This window comes from Ruditapes philippinarum, unplaced genomic scaffold, assembly GCF_026571515.1.
Source record: "Ruditapes philippinarum isolate M1 unplaced genomic scaffold, ASM2657151v2 ctg899_1_1_1_1, whole genome shotgun sequence".
In the NCBI taxonomy this organism is placed as follows: domain Eukaryota; kingdom Metazoa; phylum Mollusca; class Bivalvia; order Venerida; family Veneridae; genus Ruditapes; species Ruditapes philippinarum.
The window spans coordinates 1-22218 of NW_026856839.1; the positions used below are offsets into that span (position 1 = coordinate 1).

At 33.1% G+C, this 22218-nt stretch overlaps 1 protein-coding gene across 1 annotated transcript; it reads right to left on the minus strand.

The window, feature by feature from the left end:
• Positions 1-15911: 15911 nt before the first annotated feature.
• LOC132747866 (neuronal calcium sensor 1-like) lies at positions 15912-18416 on the minus strand. The gene is made up of 3 exons (XM_060737391.1): positions 18262-18416; positions 17578-18117; positions 15912-16363 (listed from the first exon to the last, which is right to left on the minus strand). The coding sequence occupies exons 2-3, from the start codon at positions 17989-17991 to the stop codon at positions 16166-16168; spliced, it is 612 nt and encodes a 203-aa protein (XP_060593374.1). The 5' UTR covers positions 17992-18117; positions 18262-18416; the 3' UTR covers positions 15912-16165.
• Positions 18417-22218: the final 3802 nt, after the last annotated feature.

Consider the following 22218-nt stretch of genomic DNA (forward strand, 5'->3'; position numbering starts at 1 on the left):
AAAAAAAAATGCGTCTTTTTAATAGCAGATCCTTGACATGGTTTGCATGTTTTTACAAACAAGCGATTAAGTAATTAAAGTGCATAAAAAAGTTGATTTTTGGTACTAATATTAATTGCAGGCAAAACAATTTTTATTGGCTGCTCAAAAATCTAATTTGCATAATTTATATTTTCTTTCTACTTATGTCTAATACTGTGAATTATCCATTTTAATTGTTCGTAATTTGCACAAAATGTCCCTCTCACACTGTATACATACTGACGACTTTTATTGCTCCTTGTATGCCTCTGTGTAGAAAGCATACACAGACAGATCTTTTGATCATGAAAAAAAGTCATGCACAATGTTACCCTGATCGGTTAATCACCCTGTCAAATATTCTGATGACGTAATAGACATCTTTTTTTTTCACACTCCGCGTGAACTTGAGTGACCTTGGGGGAAATCATTACACACCTGTCAGATTATACTGTAACTTACAGCATTTCTTAAAATAGCAACACTTTTTTTCAGTTACCGATAATTATTTAAAATATTAAGTAGATAAATGATTTTTTGTTTGCTTTATTGGATTAAATTTACAGTAGTAGAAATGCAGTAGTAAATGGGAAAGGGATTAGGTAAGTAGATAACTTGGAAAAATGCTATAGGGAAATGGATAAACTCAAGAATATGCATTATTACAGGGGAATGGGTAACCTGTTGCTGTTGGTACCAGTTTTGTCTGGATGACTAAATAACATACAATATAAGTCTGATGCGCCTTTGGCCATTTGCTGAAGATTTTCCTGTGCCCTTCTCATTTTTTAGCGCCAATGTCTGCATATTTCACTATTGTAGGCGAATCGCTCTTATGCAAAATAAACGCTCTGATTGGCTAATGCCGATAATGGGCGGTTACCGATCACAAGCAACAATTGCTTTGGATTTAACGTTTCAAGCAAATGGGGGATTAGTCTTGCACCTGTTATCATCGGAAATTAAATTATTCAACTGAAGAAATTGAAAAATTATTCAACTAATGAAATTAAAGTTATCAATCTGTACATAGAAATCACTAATCGTGATATTTTGGATTATAAACTTCCTGATTTGCATGCGTCAGATTGAACGCACATATTTTGAAACTGTGCGTCTTTTTCGATTTGTATGCGTATTTTACGCAAGACGCACATCTAGATTAATCACTGAAATGCAAACGTTTAACTGAGTCAGAAGATTGTAACGGAATATTTTTAAAGGAAATAATTGCCCATGCACTATCAGCATGTTTGAATATATTTTTCCGCTCAAACATTTGGTATCAATCTGTAAAATGCCTTACTTAACCAGTATGGCCTATAGACAAAAATAGATTGATGTTTATAGCTAGCTCGGAGAGCTTTACGGTAACGCCAGTTCCTACTAGTGATGGTTTTGAAAACTTTCGTCCGAAGTACCGAATTGACACATCGCAACTTTTCCAATTACAAAATAATGATAAGAGCTGAGGTATTCCAAATGAAAACGGACACATAAACTGTTGTCCAGCGCACTAATATGGGAACCATAATAGGCAAGGGAACCAGAATAAATGGAAGCAGTGTATAAAATACTGAATGACAATTTTAAAACGGAAAATGTAAAATAAAAATGAATGATTGTTTTATACTATTTCACGGTAAAAGTAAATCAAGTTCGCTTTTTAGGCTTTGCCTTTTTCATATTATTTTATTTTAAATTGATGAGTACATTGTTTGAGAGTTTTTGTTTATGATTGAGCATGAAATTGAAAGAAAAGAAGATAAGCTTTTGAATAAAGCTTGAAAGGCAAGACATTAGACATTTTTTATGATACTATGTGTTTATGAGCAATAATTATTGGGTGTCAGGCTTGACCGACATAAACTTTAACAAGCCTGTAAGCTCTGATATATTGGACTACCCTGTTTTCTGCAGTTATGTTGATGTTGATCCAAATATATAATTTTCATTGAAAGCTTAAATTTTAACCTACATGTAGTGAAATTTGATAAATTGTAATAGCTACCTGGAAAATGTCTTATCAATTTATTATAACATCTGACAGTGAGAATAAATTAAAAGGGTACAAAACATCTAAATATGTAAACAATGTCAAGCAATGTCAAGTCGAATGGTGTATACAAATTCAAGGAAAATTATTACAAAAATTGGGTCGAAATCACAGATACTTGGGGTTTGGAGCTCAAAACGCCTTTAAAATCCAAATAAAATGCATATTTGTCAATCCCAGCACATGTACTGATCATATATATCAAAAAAACTTAATATATGCCGTTTTGAAAAAAAATCATATTTCAACAACTATAATAATACACAAGATAAAAATGTTCGCCGGAAAAAATCCGCACCCCTACCGTCATAATCACCATGTATTTTATTCCATTTCCAATATTTTCACATAATCCTTTGGTCCATCGACACAGAAGATATAATTCTTCACGATGATGGTCAATTTTAAACTTCAACGGTAATATAAACAACGCAACAGCCGAAATAAACATCAATATTATCGCCGTTTTTTTTCAACGACAAAATCTTTCGATAAATTCAATGGACCAGACGGCTATCACAGGCAATCGGTGCGTGGCTTGGATAGTATACATGTACATGACCACGCCCACTTAAACTTTTTTATAAAAAAAATTTTTTCACTAATAAAATATTTTTTTATTCAAAATATTTTTAAAATATCTTATTTTCAATAAATCTACAAAGAAAATTTGTTTTTAAAAAATTTCATCCATATATACTATTAATATAGTAAAGGTAGAAAGGTTCGCCAGCGGACCTACCACCAGGCCTTATGTTACCTCCCAGATCTTTGTTAATTGTCAACCAATTTTCACCAAATAAAGTGCAATCTACGCAGAAATGATTTTTCTTTCAAAAAATGTACAATATTAGAACAGTTGGTACGACAAAAGATGGAATTTTAAAGCAAAAATGCACTTTTTGTCTAGGTCGGCCATCGCATGACCGAGCCGAAAGTAGACGATTTTGAACATAAATCGATCTTTTTCTTAATAACAAACTAATGTCAGTGCATGCAAACAGTTGAAATAGAAAAGGCAGCTATAAAACTATCGCTTACCGGTCCAAAGTTAATCCAAAACGTCTGCAGGTACGCACTTTCAGTAGTTATTTGCACTAACTTTTTATATTCCCTGACATTACATGTATACAAATGCTGACCCGGATGTATCTGATGCGTACCCCTTTTCGCATAATAAAAATTGAGCGAAGCTGGGTACCAGCGAGAACCGAGCATGCGTACCTTGAATATCCGGATCAAAATTTGTATACATGTACAATGTCGGGAAATATAAAAAGTTAGTGCAAATAACTACTGAAAGTGCGTACCAAGCCACGCACCGATTGCCTGTGACGGCTATGAACGAAGCTATCCGATTATGTGGCCCCAGCTTTGCCGTGTGCAAAATGCGCAGCGCTTTTAAGTTTGGGAACCACATAATCGGATAGCTTCGTTCATAGCCGTCTGGTCCATTGAACAGAACAGAACAGAACAGAACATATCTTTATTCAGACTTGTACATAGTACATCATCTTCAACACATATATATTTAACAACTAAATATTCTGCACATGATTAAAGCGTTACAAATCAATACAATTTTAATTTTTGTTTTCATATAAACTGATCTACAAATAACAGGAGAGTGAAAGTATATTACAATACAACTTATCATAGTTAATAAACATGGTGAAACGGTCTCCATAAAATACAATTTGCATGTGACATTATTGTACTACCATATTTATATTATTTCTATGTTTAAAAGCTTCTTTTAGGTACATTGCTAAATTACATAGTTTTTTTTTGTCATTGCTGTTTAACAATTCATAAAAATTTGAATACAGATGGTCTTTTATATATATTATCATTGACATACTTTACTCTAAGATTTCGATAGCAAGGACATATACATACAAAGTGGTAAATATCTTCTATGTCATGTAAGTTACAGTTTAAACAAATTCGTTCATGTCTAGGTATTCTATTTTCCCCGAATCTTCCGGTATGAATGCGAAGAGAGTGAGCAGAAATACGTAACCTGGTAATGAAAAATCTTAAATTAAAGGGTACTATGTCTAAATAGTTTTCATATGTAAAGGATCTTTTTAAAATGTGTGTATTCATCAAGGATACCATTTCTGCTAACTGCTCCAAACCATTCTTGTTTAAACAATCAATCATTCTAGTTTTAAATACAACTTGGAAATGTTTTAAAGATAAACTATCATAACTATTTACAAAAATATTAGAAAATCCATAATCGTCTAGAATCTTTTTTACTCGACTTATCCAATTCGTATGACCTTCTAAACTATCTTGCACCGCTAAATTATACAATTTATTAACAATAATATTTTCAGAATTAACAATTTTACACCAAAATCTAATAATCTTACAATAACGTAAAATATACAAAGGATATCGCTCAAGCTCACCATATACAGCATTATTGCTCGAATTAATAGGTACTTTAAGTATACGTTTACAAAACTTTAAATGTAACCGTTCGATTTCCTTAGACTTGCTAAAACCACATACTTCACTGCCATACAATAATATCGAACCTACAAAAGAGTCAAACAATTGACAGAGTACTTTTAATCGTAGCGGTAATTTTTTACAATTATATAATAACACATTTAAAGCTTTTAATGCTTTGCCAGATAAATATTCATTATTAAGGTCAAAATTACCATTGTATGAAAATAACGTTCCTAAATAATTAAAACTGTCTACAACTCCAATGTCTGCGCCATTATATGTCCATTTTTCATCTTTTTTTAATCTTCCTCTTTTTCTAAATACCATATTTTTTGTTTTTTACACGTTAACTTCCATGCTCCATTTAGTTCAATAGCTATATAGTAAATCAAGATAGTGCTGCAATTCTTCAGGTGTTTTTTCCAAAAATAGCCATATAATCAGCAAATAACATTTAGAATAATAACTATGTCATCTATTTACAAACCGTTGTTTATACTATCCTGTAAAAATATCTCTATATCGCAGAGGAATAATGATACTAAAACTGGTGACATTATCTCCCCTTGTCTTTATCCAATAGATTATTAAAAAAAACTCAGAAAAAGAATAGCAGTGTTTTACACATGACTTTACAACATCATACATATCTTTAATCATTCTAAGAACTTTACCGTGGACTCCAGATTTAAAAAGCTTAAGCAATAGTGCGTTTCAAAACAATTCTTTAAGTCGATAAAGCCTACGTACAACCTTTCATTATGATTAAGATAATGCTCAATTAAAGTGTATAAAGCAAATATTGCATCTATAGTTGAACTATCCTTTTTAAAACCATATTGTGCATCCGTTATTCCCTGATTTGTTTCACAAAAAGAAACGATTCTATTATTCAATACTGATGTAAATAACTTTGATAAACAACTTAACAGTGTGACACCTCTATAATTGTTGACGTCATTTTTATCACCTTTCTTGTAAATGGGTATGATAATTCCTTCTTTCCATTTTTCTGGAAATACTCCAGACTCTAAAATAACGTTAAAAATATCACATATGTACGGCATCAAAATATCAATAGTTTCTATAAAATATTCATTTAAAAGACAATCATTTCCATATGCTTTATTTGTTTTTAATTTTCTAACAGCTTTCATAATTTCGTCAGAACATATGGGGCGGTCAAATTCGACATTAACAGAGCCACTGTCAAAATCATGAGTACCACTAAACTGTTCAGCTTCTTCATTTTGACATGAAAAAATGTCATCTTCAAGTTTTGAAAAAAAATGAAAAAAATCATCTTGCGTAATTGAATTTGCTGACTTAAAGTTCTTCTTTTTAAAATATTTCCAAAAAGCTTTTGGTTTACAAAGTCTAAGCTTTTCAATTTCTTCTAATTTTCTAATCTTATACTGAGTTTTCTTTTTTTGTATCAACTTCTTATACTTTTGTTTACAATCACAATAATGAATTCTACTAATATTTGATTTACAATTGTTAAAAACCCTTAAAGCCTCTAGATAACAGTTTCTAGCACTAACACATTCTCCATCAAACCACTCAGCGTTACTTACAGAAGGCGAATCTATAAAACATGTCGTTTTTTAATTCTTTATCAGTTTTCAAAAAATATTTGTCAGCAACATCTTTAACAATATTCGTAAACCCTGATACAACATTCTTTATACAATTTTGTGTCGGTTCAATACCATGTGCTAATTGATTTAATAGTGGCAATTGGCCATTAAGGAATCCCTGTGTACCTGTGACCACTTATATTTAGAAACATATATGTCATCATCATAGTCGATACCATTATTACAACTGAGTGAAAATGTAATTGGTGCATGGTCACTCCATTCATTCATAGATTTAACGGTAAAACACGTGATATTAGAAAAGTTACATTCTTTACATAATAGATAATCAACCACCGACGCACCGTTACGGGACACATATGTAAGTAAGCCTTGATCATTGCCAATTCTACCGTTAACAATTCTCACGCAGGAGGATTTGCAAACATCAAAAAATCTTAACCCAAATTAACACACTTTGTATCAAAAGAGGCCCTGTCACTATAAACATCTGGATTATATCTTGATGATCAAATAATTCATCAACATTATCATGTCTAATTCAATCCGGCTTTAGACCCACTCTACAATTTAAATCGCCGCACACATATACATCGCCAAACTCACTATGATAACTTATATCAGTCTCCAAAAATTCAAAAAAAATCTATATTTACAACATTACTAGTATATGCTGGCAAACCTTCAGGCCATAAATAGATTCCACAAATGTACATGTCATTATTCGTTTTAAAAAACGTATGGTCAAGTTTTAACCAAATCATAGAATCATGCCTATTTTTCAAAATTTCAATGCCATCTTTAACCGAGTCCTTATAGTATAGCACAACACCACCACTATTTCTCCTTGCCTGTCTATGTTGAAATTTTCTGTTAAAATTGTGACATGAATAACCAGCCAACTCAATTTTACTATAAGAACACGTCCATGACTCAAATAAAAATATAATGTCATTTTCAGCTATGATACTTATAAACTCACTGCATTCCATTTTGGCCCTCGAAAGTCCATTTACGTTCCATGACAATACCTTTACTTCCCCCTCCGCAACCCCCTAGTCTTTAACTGCTTTCCCATCTATATACAAAGTGTCATACGCGATCCAAGCTCTCTTGTCTTCTTTCCTCGCAGCTTTCATCCTAGGAACGAGCTTTTTTCTCTTTTCAACCACCTCTCTCGGAAACTGTTCACTGACGTAGTAAGTACTGCCTTCCAAAGTCTTCCATTGTTTTCTCACAAATTCCTTGTCCTTGTATTCAAGGAATTTAGCCACAATTGTTCTGCACTTACCATCTTGTTTGGACCCCATTCTGTGCACCCTTTCTAGCACCATTTTATCAACCGCATCCTTCGCTACCCTCATCTTGTCACAGATAAACTCCCTAACAGTCGCCTCAGCATCCTCGTGTACCCCAGCCGGAACCTCTGGTATATTTGAAAATAACAAATTACTCCTCATTGATTGAGATTGTAAGTAAGTAACTTCCTGCCTTAAAATATCTCTTTCCTTTTCTAATGTAACCACCTTATCACTCAACATACCCAGTGCAAAGTCAGAACTCTCTACCTTGTCTTCTACCACTGATACTCTATCTGACACTTTCCGATTCTTGTCTTCTAATGTAACCCATAGCTTCTTAATTTCATTGTCAAATCTATCAACTTTTTGCTTTACTACCTCCAAAGCATCCAGTCTCTTGTCCATGTTGCATAATTTACCTTCAATATTTTTCAAACAAGACATAACATCTGACAACGAGGGCGTCTTATCACTCTCTGCCGCCATATTGGATTCACTGACTCTATCAGGCGAAGTCGGTATGAAAACACTATCGTTATTAATAGTCAAATTCTCAGATTCACTCTCGTCATATAATATACTGTTGGTCTGACTTAATATTTCACTCACCGAAACATTCCCCGACGGGCCTCCTACCGTATTTATCTTCTTTCTGTTTTGTCCCTTTTCATAGTCACTATCACTACTGCCTTTTTTCCTTTTATGCTTATTACCCATAACAAAAATCTATTACCACTTAAATCGTTTCATATCCGCACACACACACACATAAATATCCACAAAAAAATTCCAAAAACTATCAGATTATTACATCAGGGGTTTTTTTTACTAACAAATTGACACCGATAGTCGGCGTCTTCCCCTCGGTAAATAGCCAAGTTTTTTCCCCCAAAAAATTCTATTTTTCCTTTAAACTGGATCAGATTTAATAATTACATGGTTTAAAATATTATTTTTCTTCATTTTATGCAGGATAAACCACCAATTGTTGTTCAAAATAACCAAAAACATTGCAGGAAACTGCAGGTACTGTCTCAACATGGAGGCAGCCATTTTTTTTTCTTGGCTATATCCCGTACTGAACGGTACTATTTCTGGAAATCAGTTGCTATCAAAATATTGTCATTTTCTTGGTTATTTTTAGTAAAGTAATATATTTTGTACTTCTTATTATGAAAATGACTCATATGGAGCTAAAGTGTGTCACAGATACACTATTATACCTATACTGTATTAACTTTCATACAAAAATAGAAGTATAAAAACCATTCACCACCATACATATTAAGAAAATATATTATACTGCAAAGAATATTTTGCATGATGATAAAGTTTTTAAGGGGAAAAAGATATAGTTGTAACTCTCTACTATGTAGTTAAGTATATAGTATAAATAACGTCATAATAAAGTTTCCCCAAATTGACCTTTTTCGTATATTTTTTCCCCTCCCTACCAGCGTCCAGCGTCTTCCCCTTTTCCTAAAAAAAACCCCTGTACATCAAAACATTAAAATTTGCGGAGCGACAAAAACACAACTGTACCGCCATTAATCACGTGACCTTTTTTTGAATTTATCGAAAGATTTTGTCGTTGAAAAAAAACGGCGATAATATTGATGTTTATTTCGGCTGTTGCGTTGTTTATATTACCGTTGAAGTTTAAAATTGACCATCATCGTGAAGAATTATATCTTCTGTGTCGATGGACCAAAGGATTATGTGAAAATATTGGAAATGGAATAAAATACATGGTGATTATGACGGTAGGGGTGCGGATTTTTTCCGGCGAACATTTTTATCTTGTGTATTATTATAGTTGTTGAAATATGATTTTTTTTTCAAAACGGCATATATTAAGTTTTTTTGATATATATGATCAGTACATGTGCTGGGATTGACAAATATGCATTTTATTTGGATTTTAAAGGCGTTTTGAGCTCCAAACCCCAAGTATCTGTGGTCGAAATGTGTTGGGTTCGATCCAAAAATTATAACACATGAAAAGTGACTTCCTAAGAACACAATCTTCAATGAGCATGATTTAACAAATTAACATTAAGTTTAATACTTTGGTTCAGAGCAAATCCAATCGCCTTCATTCGGTTTAAACTTTCCAGACGTCGACATTTCTTAAATAACCGCTTCCAAACGAGAAATTTCCGAAATGGACGGTGTAGCGTGAAATTTGTGTTACGTGAATCTTAAAATCTGTAGGTCAGAAGGAAGTATTTTCACAGAGATGCCTGAAAAGGCCGTCTGGACAGAAGATCATTCGTCCCATGGTTAAAATTATTTAGAACGTTAATACATAATTTGAAAGACCATAGTTTTTGATAATACGGCTTATTTAGAATTTAACAAAAATATTTTTGTAAGAATTTTAATTTCATTGTTTTAACTTTTGGGTCTAACTTTTGTTTTTGATAAGTCAAAAACAGCGATGAACATACCGTGGCACGTGCGCATGCCGAACAAATTTTCCAAAAAAAATGAAACAAATAATTTTTTGTCTGCCTTCAATTTCTTATAGCTCCCTTACCATATAATTTATTGAACTATATATACTCCAAAAACGCACCTTTGACAATCCTATAAGGAAACACGTCCTGGGATACATGCTCCCATTTCCAACACAGAATTTTTCTAGACATAGATTTCTTCCACGCTACGCCCCTGAAGATAATCATTAAAATATCGAATCTATAAGTCTTTTATGGAAAATAAATTTTATATCATTTACCGAAAGATATTTTACCCTTTACAGTATCTTTTGAAATATACAGTACAGCTTAATTATCTCAGATTGACGGTGAAAAAATTAGCATAATCAGGCGCGCAGCTGCACGTTGTAGTGTCAGCCCGCAAACCAAGGTCAAAGGCACGGGTCCGATAATTCGATGTTTAGGGCTGGTTGGGCGGTCGTTATAATGTTATATTATACATTACATAAATATATGTTTCTACTTACACAATCAAGTGAGCGATCCAACAAAATAGTACAGAGACCACCCAATCAGGCACTATTATGATTTTGTCGTACCGTTCACGTTATAATGAATATTAGGTTTTTTAATGCCCGCTGACGCTTACATGAATAAAGAATACATTTATGTAAGTTATAATATCCTTTTTGAGCTTCCACATTTAAAGTTTTACGTCAACATAAGGTAATTACATCATTACGTCATTGGTGTGACACGTCATTGACGTTTCGTCGTTGCGAAGATACTTAGAGACGGTTTTAAAAAAGCAAAAGAGAACGGATTCCATGCTATAAAAAGATTGTAAAAAATGACAGAATTTCTACGAAATTTATTCAGCCGCTGTATCAAAAGTTATCAGAATGGTGACGCAAGCAGATCTCTGAACTATTCAGGTGACATCATTTACTTTTGTGTACCAAGAAATAAGATAGAAGCATTTTTTGCTGACGGACCGCAGAAGTGGATACTTAACATCAGTAGCTTTATGTGGTTGCACAAATATGCGACCAATGATCTTTTAGATAAACCTGGACATGGTTACATGTACGAGAAATTCGTGCTCGTAGTTGACGGTGAATACATGCGTGTTGAAGGCTGGGTACCAATACCAAAACTCGACCTCAGCTGGTGTAGAACAGATGATGAAGCAAGAGTAGATAGCAAAATCCTTCAGAAACATGCTGCAAGAGTGAACGGCAAAATTCTTCAGAAAAAGGAAAGCAAAGAAAATGTTGTTTGTGTTGACATTTTAAAAAATGTGTCCAGAACAGAAAAGCTGATCGGGATTAAAGAAGAAGACATCTATACAGGCAAGGCTTTATTGCTGTCAAAATCTCAACGTAACAGAATCAGATTCTGGTCCTACAGTCGTCACATGAACCAATTTTGACCTGTAAAGAAGAAAATGAATGTTTGTTTCACGTGTACAATTAATACTTGTCTTCCAGTGTAACATTTCATAGTTAGAAATGGTATATATTATTTTATATAAATTAAAAATATGTAATTTCAACAAAAGTGATTGAAACTAATAAGATGAAGAAAGTAAAGATATTTTGAAGACATTTTACTTTTGTCTTTTTTGCACCATGCAAATGTTTTAAGTAGAACAATAGCCGGTGAATACCCGCCAAGTACAGTGTATATATAATAAGCACAATGTCGAACTAGACTACAGCATATTCAGCTACAACTGACTGCCTTTATTTAGTATTCATTGTTTAATTGTATGTGGTATTAAAATCACAATTATTAACAAGGGCAATCATCGGGCGGGGGCAACTTTAAAAAGAAAATGAAAGAAAATTATTTTTTTATATTTTATATCTTTAATATGTCTGTCTAGTCAATTATAGCAATAATCAGAGAAAATTCAATAATTTGACCTTCAAAGTCATCGTCATACACGAGTCAACTTCAATTTGAGTTTGATATACATAATTATAGTCCTAACCTAAATGTTGAGTTAAGGTAGAACGCGACACTTTGCGAACTTTTGAGTAGCGTCTTGAAAATTGGCATGCAAAATATTGACCATATTTCTGATTTTATTTCAATAGTTTCAGCCAATTTTTGTACAAATGACGTCAAAGTTGACCATCAAAGCCCGTTTTTGAACTTGACGTTGTTGCGTATCCTTGGCAACTGTTACGGGTATTTCGAACGCCATTGGCGGACAAAATATCTTAAATCCTACAGCATTAGATTATAGACCTGATATGCTTTGGGGGTCGGACGCGATGAGGCCGAATCCTCTCCGCCAAAATTATTGAACTCTGCAATTCGTTTTCTAGATGTTCTTTTCTTGTGAGGCATTTTGAAAATGAGCATGACATATATAATAAGTCCGTATAGATCCGTGGCAATTCGTTCTTATCCGTATCAATTCGTTCTTCTCCGTATCAGACTACTAACCCGTGCTTACCGCAGTGTATCCGTAGTGCGTCCGTACTGATTCGTGTCGCTCCGTATCAAACCGTGTCGGTCCGTAACAATCCGTGTCTCTCCCGGGGATTTTACCCAATCGCAACTGGTAAATCCGCCGAACTCCGTACTCATACCGTTGTGTGTGCGGACTACGGAATTTCACATTTCCGTAGTAACCCCCTAAGCTCTTCCGTGACATTATCCGTGAATATGTGACCGTGGCATTAAGATATTGTTAAATTGAGAAAGTTTAATAATTACCATATCTGCAAAACAATTTTCTCTTTCCTTTTTTCTTCTGCAAGTACTGTTAAAACAGTAATTGATCAGGTAAGAAAACAGCTATTTCGTGTTTGATTTGGGAACAGTCAAACAGTTGACCCTCGGTGTCGAGAAAGTGTTTTGAACAGTTGCTCTCGGCCTACGATCTTGGGCAACAGTTCAAAACACTATAATCTCCACCTCGGGCCAACAGTTTGACTGTTCCCAAATCACATAATTATGAAATAACTGTACCTAATCAAAAGGAAAATCTAACAGTTCTTTCTTTCTTTCTGTATACGTTCATATTTTACTGGTTTTTATGGCTTGCGTAATGTTATCATACGGTTATTTGTTTAGCAGACATATCAAGGTCTTATAATTACACTAATTCATTGAATCACAAGGTGTAGATTACAAAATTGTTGATTTATATAGATATAGACATTTAAGTGTAAACTTTATAAATTGTCGTATTTTTTCGGCTGAAAATAAGTACATGATAGGATCTTCCCAAGTCCCAATACAAGTTTTGTTTTTATCTGTTTAACTGAGTTGACTACAGTCACAATCAATTGTTCCTGGTCATTTTGCCATTTCTTATATCGCAAAATCGACCAATTTTATTTTCTTTTTATGAATTGATTTGGTGGGTATGTTTACACCTTCACAATTTTCATGACTTACTAATAGACATATATAAATGGTTACTCAAACGATTTTTTATTTGTCTAAAGGTGTTCTTAAAAGTCGTTTGCGACCATATCTAGTGTAAAATTTTACATTCATCTTGATGATTATTATCATTTTAATTAACTTTCTGAAAAACCAGTGTTTTCCTTGGCACAATACAAATTTAAAAGTGTTTATTAAAGAAATATATGATTCTTATAAATGATAACCATTTTTGAACAGAACAAATATCCTAAATTCAAAACATCGACCGGAAAAATTTGCCCATAATGTTAAGTACTATATTTATTAGTTAGCTTGTATTATATAACTTACAAGAATTATCTTTAAAAAAAGATACTCCGTCGAAGTAAAACTGGTTAACTTGCGTCTGTTAGTTCTTAGTTTTCCATGCAGTCATATAGAAATGTAAGCATAGCTTGCATAACAATGACATAATTTCTTGTAGGGTTATTAATCTCGAAAAATGGAACACTTTAAGATGTGTTTCTAAACAGACCTGTCGTGTTTCGGTAGGTGAACTCATTTATAACACCAACATATATATACGCAGTTGGTAAGGCAATTATTTTTATAAATACATGATTAAAATGCAAAAATATTTTTAAAAAATATAAAAATCATTATATCAATTGAACACGTCAAAATCATATAATATATTAGACACTAATTGAACAACTAATACCTGAGAAGTTCTGATATTATTCTCGTTATTTTGGACAGAATTTAAAACTCAGATATTGTGTAAAATAAACTCAGTAAGTTCTAACGTAAAATAAAACTGTTCACTAGAAAAATGTAATGAGATCTGAATGCAAGAAGTATTGTTAAATTGAACTTAAATATCTAAGCAATTTAACTAGAAAGTTAAAGAACTATCCTGTACATTTTATTTTAGAACTATCCTTTACATTTTATTTCATAATTGTCAAGAACTATCCTTTACATTTTAGTTTAGAACAGTTTTATACTGTCTTAGAATGACAAGAACTATCCTTTATATTATATACTAGAATGGCCATTGCCCGATGAAATTCCCAGATTTCATTTTTAATTTCAAAATGACTGGATGTTGATGAAAACTCTTCTTATATACAGTTCTTCCCTGTCAAACTGAAAACAACCGTCATTGAGCCGGAAAAAACACTACGTCATTGAGCAACGTCTGTCGTGGCTTTGCTTGCCGCCTGCTGCATTATTCCTGATATAGTGTTCCCATCGTAAGGTCGATGTGTTCTTACCTTATTTTTCACAGATTTTCGATTGCTTTTCTGTATTGGTCAGTCCTTTTTTTTTTACTTTTCATGCCATATAATTGAAAAGTCACTGGTAAAGTTGCCGATTTTGTTTTTTTTTAAATGTGATGCTTCGCATCGTTGTACTTTGACCGTGTTAATTAATGCATTTATATATCATTACAAAAATATCATGAACCATGATTACGTGTTGACTAAAGGAGCTAAAGAAGACAGAGCTGAACATCCCTGCAGTGATAATAAACGTACTCACAACGCTTGCATTCTTGCTATTGAAAGTTAATGTAGCTCTTCTTAATATCTTACTAGAATATTAGCTTAGCAATTATTTCAAATAAATAATATAAATAAATGAGAAACACACAGCATGTGATTTATTGCCAAACTGCGCGTAACTGATTAACATTTATATATTACTTAGCATACAACTGTATTGTGATTCATGTCAATCTTTATTTATTAAAAGATAGAGAGCGGGCGGGCATAACGTTTCAGTTCGTAAATTTAAGTACAGCTACAGGTCTATAATTTAAATATGTTGTAATACAATGATTTGATGAAAACAATTATTGATACATGTATTTCGGGAATTTCTGTCCTGCATCGAAAATATATCACAACACGCCATAGATATAGTGAGCGAGACGATGCGCACTGGCAGTGGTAAGTAGGAATTGTGTACGCGGTAAACCGATAAAAAACGTGCATATATATACATATGACGTCAGATTCAAATAACGTTTTCTCAGTGACGTCATTTTCAGCACTATGTTGGTTTTCTCATTGGACGGCTCATTATTAAATTCTTTTAATGCATTTTTGTATCAACTATATGGCATAAATGAAGCTTTAGTATGTATTTAAAACCTGCTCAGATACCGTGGTACGCCGTCTGTACGCTTAAAATTCAATGTGGCACTAACCGGATTCCGTAGGTAACGAATTTGTGACGTGTATAGTTTTCCTCGCGTGTCGGTTAGTAAAAGTGAGGAGTATAAAAAAAATTTAAAAAAAAAAGAAAGAAGGAAAAAACGTACAAATTGCGATTTTGTCGTAATATTCAATTTTTACTCAACGATAACTTAAAAAAATACACAATGTGACAGTATATTTTAGTTTTCGCATTGTTAAGGCTCGTAATATATCATTTATTTTATAATGAAATCCGAATAAACTTTTCAAAAATGAAATAAAATCGATATACGTAATACTATATTGTAAACACCTTCAATATTCAGTGCATAACTATTGTTTTGTTATTGAATTTACGGTGCTTATCCTTCAGGGAATGGTAATCAATCGAGGTTTTCAAGTCATTTATAAACACAATAAACAAAGACACTACATGCAATATTTACAGATATATTTTTGGATAAAGCATTTTTAAACTTTTCATCGGGCGAACATGTAATTTTAATGAACACTATCAATTCGCGAGATAAAAAACACCGGAACGTCTGTCAATTATATTTGTTATGTGTACACGACAATCGCGAATGTCTCAGTTTCCTTTCTAATCATAATATGTTCATAAATCCCCTTCAATGAATATGACTTATCAAAAAACATTGCACAAGTAACTTTTCTACTATTTACACAACTAAAGTCCACACTCCGGTACAGGTAATAGCATTTCGATTAACGCCGAATTTTGTTCGGCAGCCGTTTCAAATTCATCAAAGGTAATTTCCCCGTCTCCATTTACATCAATTTCATTAAACAGCCTGTCAGCGAACTTTATTGGTGTCTCGTTGTGTTTAACTGCCTCATCTGGTAACACTGACACATCAGCCACGGCCTGAATTTTAAAAATTAAAAAAAAAGAAATATTTCTAAGACGTTTGCAAGGAATCAAATCATAACTTACTAAAGGCCCATTATGCCCCAAACATGCATTTGTTTTCATCTTTCTTCAAAGCTTTATTTTTGTTGCTTCGTTAAAGTGTCCAGAATGTAACTAATTAGTTATTTGCTTGAAACATTTTTTGCTTCTGTTGCTTTTTCGCACTTAGTACAAACATGGTAATTTTGTATGGTATAAAATAATACTTTGTTTACATTTTGATACTTTTTGACAAATTTTTTCACATTCTACGATACTTTCTTTAGGTAACAAGCATCTAAAATACTTTAAAACCATTATCTAAACATTGTAAAACTCATATGTGGCCTTTCTAAAGAAGGAAAAAATCATTCGTTTCTGAGGCATAATGTGCCTTTAAAAATATTTTCATTAGTATTGTCGCCATTTTTGTTCGTGTTATTCTTTAGAAATAAATGTTCAGAGTACATATTTTGCTTCAACTTATATATATACAACATACATTTAAATTCAAAATTTTGTTTGCCCTTTCTTACTTAAAGATTATAATAAAACGTTAGGAGTACACATAGCCATAGCTATTCACTATCAACCGTTAGATGACCTAAACTTTATGCAACACACATTTGGGTTCATTATGACAATTATCAAAATTAAATATTGTCAAGAAGAAAACTAAGTAATTCAGGGTGACGAAAGGTACAAATTATCCACAAGAATGATACATTTTTCAAACAATTGAGGTGTTTTCCTTCTTAATATTTTGTTCTTCTCTTCTGAAGGCAATATTTAACACATTACGTGTGTATCCAGTTCCATATTACAACTATCACAAGAAGATCTATTTAAATCATGCTGAATGAAATGAGCCGCGTCACGACAAAACCAACAAAGTGCGTTTGCGACCAGCATGGATCCAAACCAGCCTGCACATCCGCGCAATCTGATCAGGATCCATGCTGTTCGCTTACAAACTCTATAACAAGTATAGACACCGATAGCGAACAGCATGGATCCTGATCAGACTGCGCGGATGCGCAGGCTGGTCTGGATCCATGCTGGTCGCAAACCCATTATGTTGGTTTTGTCATGACGCGGCTCAAATATAGTTCTGTGTATTAAGATAATTACGAAATTATAGGATCGGTTAATCATTAAAAAAATAAAGAAGAAAAAAAAAAGAAAATTACTTTAACTATCTGTCGCATCTCTCTCCTATCAATCGTTCCACTTCGGTCTTTATCATAAACATTAAATGCCCATCTCAACTTTTTCATTTTGGCAGCATTGTCTGTATTAGCCGTCATTTCAGTGATACTGAGTCCGATAAGAAATTCCTCAAAGTCGACCGTCCCATTCCCATCTTCATCAAAAGCGTCAAAAATACTATTAGCTAAACTTTTAACCTTGTCCCCGAAAGCATCTTTATAAACACGTATGAAATCAGCACGCTTTAAAGCATCTTTTCCTTTTGTTTCTCGTCTAAAATCTACATATGCTTGTTGTATTTCCTCTAATTTCATATCAGGAACTTTCCTTTGTAATTCTTTCAACAGCGGTCCCTTGAGTCTTTTTTGTCGCATTTTGCCTTGTTGTTGTCCCATTTCTTATATCCACTTCACTTTCTGGTGCTCCTAGTATCTCAATAACTTATAAAGTCAAGCGTCTCACTACGATGAAGCGTTTATGAATTTTTTTAATGTCGAACATGTGTTTATTATACACGATATCTGAAAAGCAAATTATAAATATCAAGTTATTTCATATCGGATCTTCCACAATAATTTACCGATAAAGAGATATTGATTACACGAAAAGAAATGAAGGGCAATATGTTTAAAGTTATTTAAATTTGAATTCAAATCTATACTTACAATTTGTAATAATTGTCCATTTATATAAGGAGTAACCTTTTTTAAGAATAGCCAAGTTTTTTCTTCTAAAACGGAAGTTCTGCTAAGGTAAGATTAATCTTCTATGACGAAGATAATAATCTATCAAGCATGTATTATACAAATAAGGACACTATACGCTCTACGGTCCACAACAAATTGTATTGTCTGAAGGCATTTGTATATCAGAAAATTCAATCGGTATTGAATAGAAGAAAAATACCATTCTTTTGACGATTTTAACAAATATCGATTTAACGACCAGGAAGTAGTGGCTCCCATAAATTACGCCCCTCAATTTGTACAATGAACTTGCTTTGTTTTGTTTTTGGAACCGTCCATTGTTATATAAAGATATTTCCATATCAAAAAGCTTAAAGTGAGCAACATTGGAAGAGTAAAAGCTGCATGCCTCCAGATGAGCCAAAATAGGTCAAGAAAATTAAACTTGAGAAATATTTACTTAGATTTTAAGAAAAGTAAAAATATTCAATATTGAAGTAATCATTTACATGTTATGTGCGATTCATGACTAATTCTACAGTATTTATCCCCATATTTCTACTGCGTGACTAATGAAAGAAAGTTTGTTTTTTTTGCATATTGAGAAATCATTTTGGTAATTTGCGGGGATTGTAAGTCCTGTTTGCAATGTGTAATTTACTTTTTTGTTCACTTAACGATAAATTACTAATACTTTTAAAATACATTTTCAAAATTTTCATGACAATTACTTTAATCTGGCAGGCATTTTTCTTTAAAATAAAGTAAGAACAGCAAGGTTTTACCCAATAGTTTCGAAGCAGTAAGTGTCCATTTTTTATTTCTAGAAAAATTTATAAAGAAATGGAGAAATTGTATTTCACATGTGCATGGTGTAACCAGTCAAAAAAAATGCATTTAGTATAAACCTAAGTCTTGTTTCTAGTGTACGTATTCTATGCTTAATGAGATCCATCCGCCAAGAGGACGGCAGAATAAGTAACCGTATTGCATTTTAAGGTTAAAATTTGAACCACGGTCTTGAGAATTTACCATTTCAATATCCATAGCCAATGAGATGGATTCTGAGCACTGTATATCGACAAAATACAGCAACCTAAAACAATGTAAAGCCAGTTAACACACTGTATTACCGGTGTCAGTAATGACAGATTGGTGCAATTGATAGAAATCTAAAATTTACCGATTACCACAGGTAGCTAGGTTATTAACTTAGCTGGTATATCTATATTAATTTATAAAATATTTTGAGCGGATAAAACGTGACAGCTTCGGGAAAATCCGTGAAAATGGGGAAGGGGGAGGGTGTTGTTTGAAGTAAATGAAGGGATTTCGTGATATACACATAAACAATCATCAAACAGTTGCCAAATATCTTTTTTGAGAATGTTACAAGCGTTCAACTAGCCCGGTCGAAGAGAATATGTGTTACCATCGCAGAAATATATTTTTGAGGTTGCCGATGATGACCGAAGCGCTCTGAAAGTGGCTAACATTCAAGAAATAAAACGTGAGCCAAAATGACATATATTTAGTCACTAAGATAACTGCCAATCAGATATATGAACTGCATGCTTTTCTGCACGCAAATGCTTTTGATATTAGTTAAGCCGTCAAAATAAAAACAACTTCAGAGGCATTCAGTGCAATATAAATCTGGACATTATTACACATAATAATGTTAGAAGGCACTTTCTTCTGTTGTGACATTGAATCACGGATGTAATTTAAATCCGTGATTGAATACTCTTGATTAAAACTTTGTTAAGGAACCTCCTAGTTACGGGCGTATTTCATTAAGTTGTAGGAGTCGATGTCTAAAATCGAAAGCATTTCACTACTTCGATTTTTTACTTCAATTTGTATCTATTAAATAATTATTACGCTCTCGTCGAATGTTTGTTATGATTCAAATAATTATGAGCTTACTGTAAATAAATACATGTATTAGATGAAAAAAAGTGTAGTTCGTGTTAAATTTCTGTTTGTTGGTCAGAAGATTACTATCAAGCCAGTTTGGGAAATATCAGTATTTTACTCAGGTGCCCATAATGCACCTGGGGTCTCCTTCCACCAGAGGTCTCCCTCCACCAGAGGTCTCCCTCCGCCGGTAAAGCTGAAAAGTCTCCATGTGTCCTTAACAGTGTCCGTGACATTGTGTAAAAGAAACAACAACAACAACAACAGCAGCAGCAGCAACAACAACAACAACAACAACAAAAATGAATAAAGAAAATAAAATGATGTGCATTATTTGTTATTTGCGTGGTGGGTCTATAACCTAAACTGCTACCTTTTACTCTCCAAAACTATTTTTTCTTCCAGAGACGTATTTAGAGCTCCACTGTAGCGAGCGAAAATAATTCCATGTCCATGCGAGTTCATGGCCCTAATTACTACCGGGCCACTCGGGTAGAGAAATTTACGTCGTTTTGAAAAAAAGTGGAATTTTGCCTTTCATCACAAATACTCATAATGTTAAGTACTTCATGTTCTATTTTGCAAAAAGCAATTTTATTAAATTGTTGATAGTTATTGACTTTATTTAATTCATGTATTCCATTTCTGGTAAAATCTTTAAATACCTTTAATTTTAACAGCTTTAAAGCCTAACCGAGGCATACAAGGAGCTTGTCATTAGGTGGTAGATATTGGTACGTTAATTTACACAAAGTCTGTTATCATTAGAGGAATAAAATTCTCACCGGTGAAAGGTCGTCCCATGCGTATAGAATATAAATTTATACATGTATGTATATAATAATTAAGACCAAAATTAGGAAATAGATGTTTTATTATTAACTATTCAACTTTCAGTATAGTTATTGGCAACATTAATTGGTTATTATGACCAGAACTGCATAAATCAGTACGAATTTTTTATCCATACAGCTCCAATTTCTCATATCATTCTCAAAGCGTCAATTTTATACATCTAAACATACATGAACACATAAAACATAGAGCAAGGTACATGTGCACCAAGGTATATTCGTTATTTTAAAAGTCCTACTTGGCAGAATGATATAGATATAGTTCAAAACTGGTTCATGTGACGACTATATGACCAGAATCTGATTCTGTTACGTTGAGATTTTGACAGCAATGAAGCCTTGCCTGTATAGATGTCTTCTTCTTTAATCCCGATCAGCTTTTCTGTTCTGGACACATTTTTTGAAATATCAACACAAACAACATTTCCTTGCTTTCCTTTTTCTGAAGAATTTTGCCGTTCACTCTTGCAGCATGTTTCTGGAGAATTTTGCTATCTATTCTTGCTTCATCATCTGTTCTACACCAGCTGAGGTCGAGCTTTGGTATTGGTACCCAGCCTTCAACACGCATGTATTCACCGTCAACTACGAGCACGAATTTCTCGTACATGTAACCACGTCCAGGTTTATCTAAAAGATCATTGGTCGCATATTTATACAACCACATAAAGCTACTGATGTTAAGTTTCCACTTCTGTGGTCCGTCAGCAAAAAATGCTTCCATATTTATTCTTGGTACACAAAAGTAAATGATGTCACCTGAATAGTTCAGAGATCTGCTTACGTCACCATTCTGATAACTTTTGATACAGCACCTGAATAAATTTCGTAGATATTCCGTCATTTTTGTAAGCTTTTTATTGCATGCTCAATTTGGTTCGTTCTGTTGTAGAAACCGCCGTCTAATATCTTCGCAACGACGTGACGTTCATGACGTGTTAACGTCAATAACGTCATATATAGAGGCAATCTCCTACGCAGTGATCTCCCCTTATCAGTACAGAGATCTCTGCCATCACAAACATTGAAATATCCAAATTTGGATATTTATATTTTTTAGATTTTTAATTTATTTTTCATTATTTTGTGTACTTTTGATAATTTTTTGTTAAAATATAACGGACGTAGGTACAAAAAGTTAAAAATAAAACAGAAAGAGAAA

Coding starts and splice junctions, on each gene's coding strand:
- LOC132747866 (XM_060737391.1), bottom strand. CDS start 17,991: ATGGGACAACAACAAGGCAAAATGCGACAAAAAAGACTCAAGGGACCG. Junction 16,364..17,577: donor AGATGCGACAGATAGTTAAA/GTAATTTTCTTT, acceptor TTTAAAATTCAG/GCCGTGGCTGATGTGTCAGT.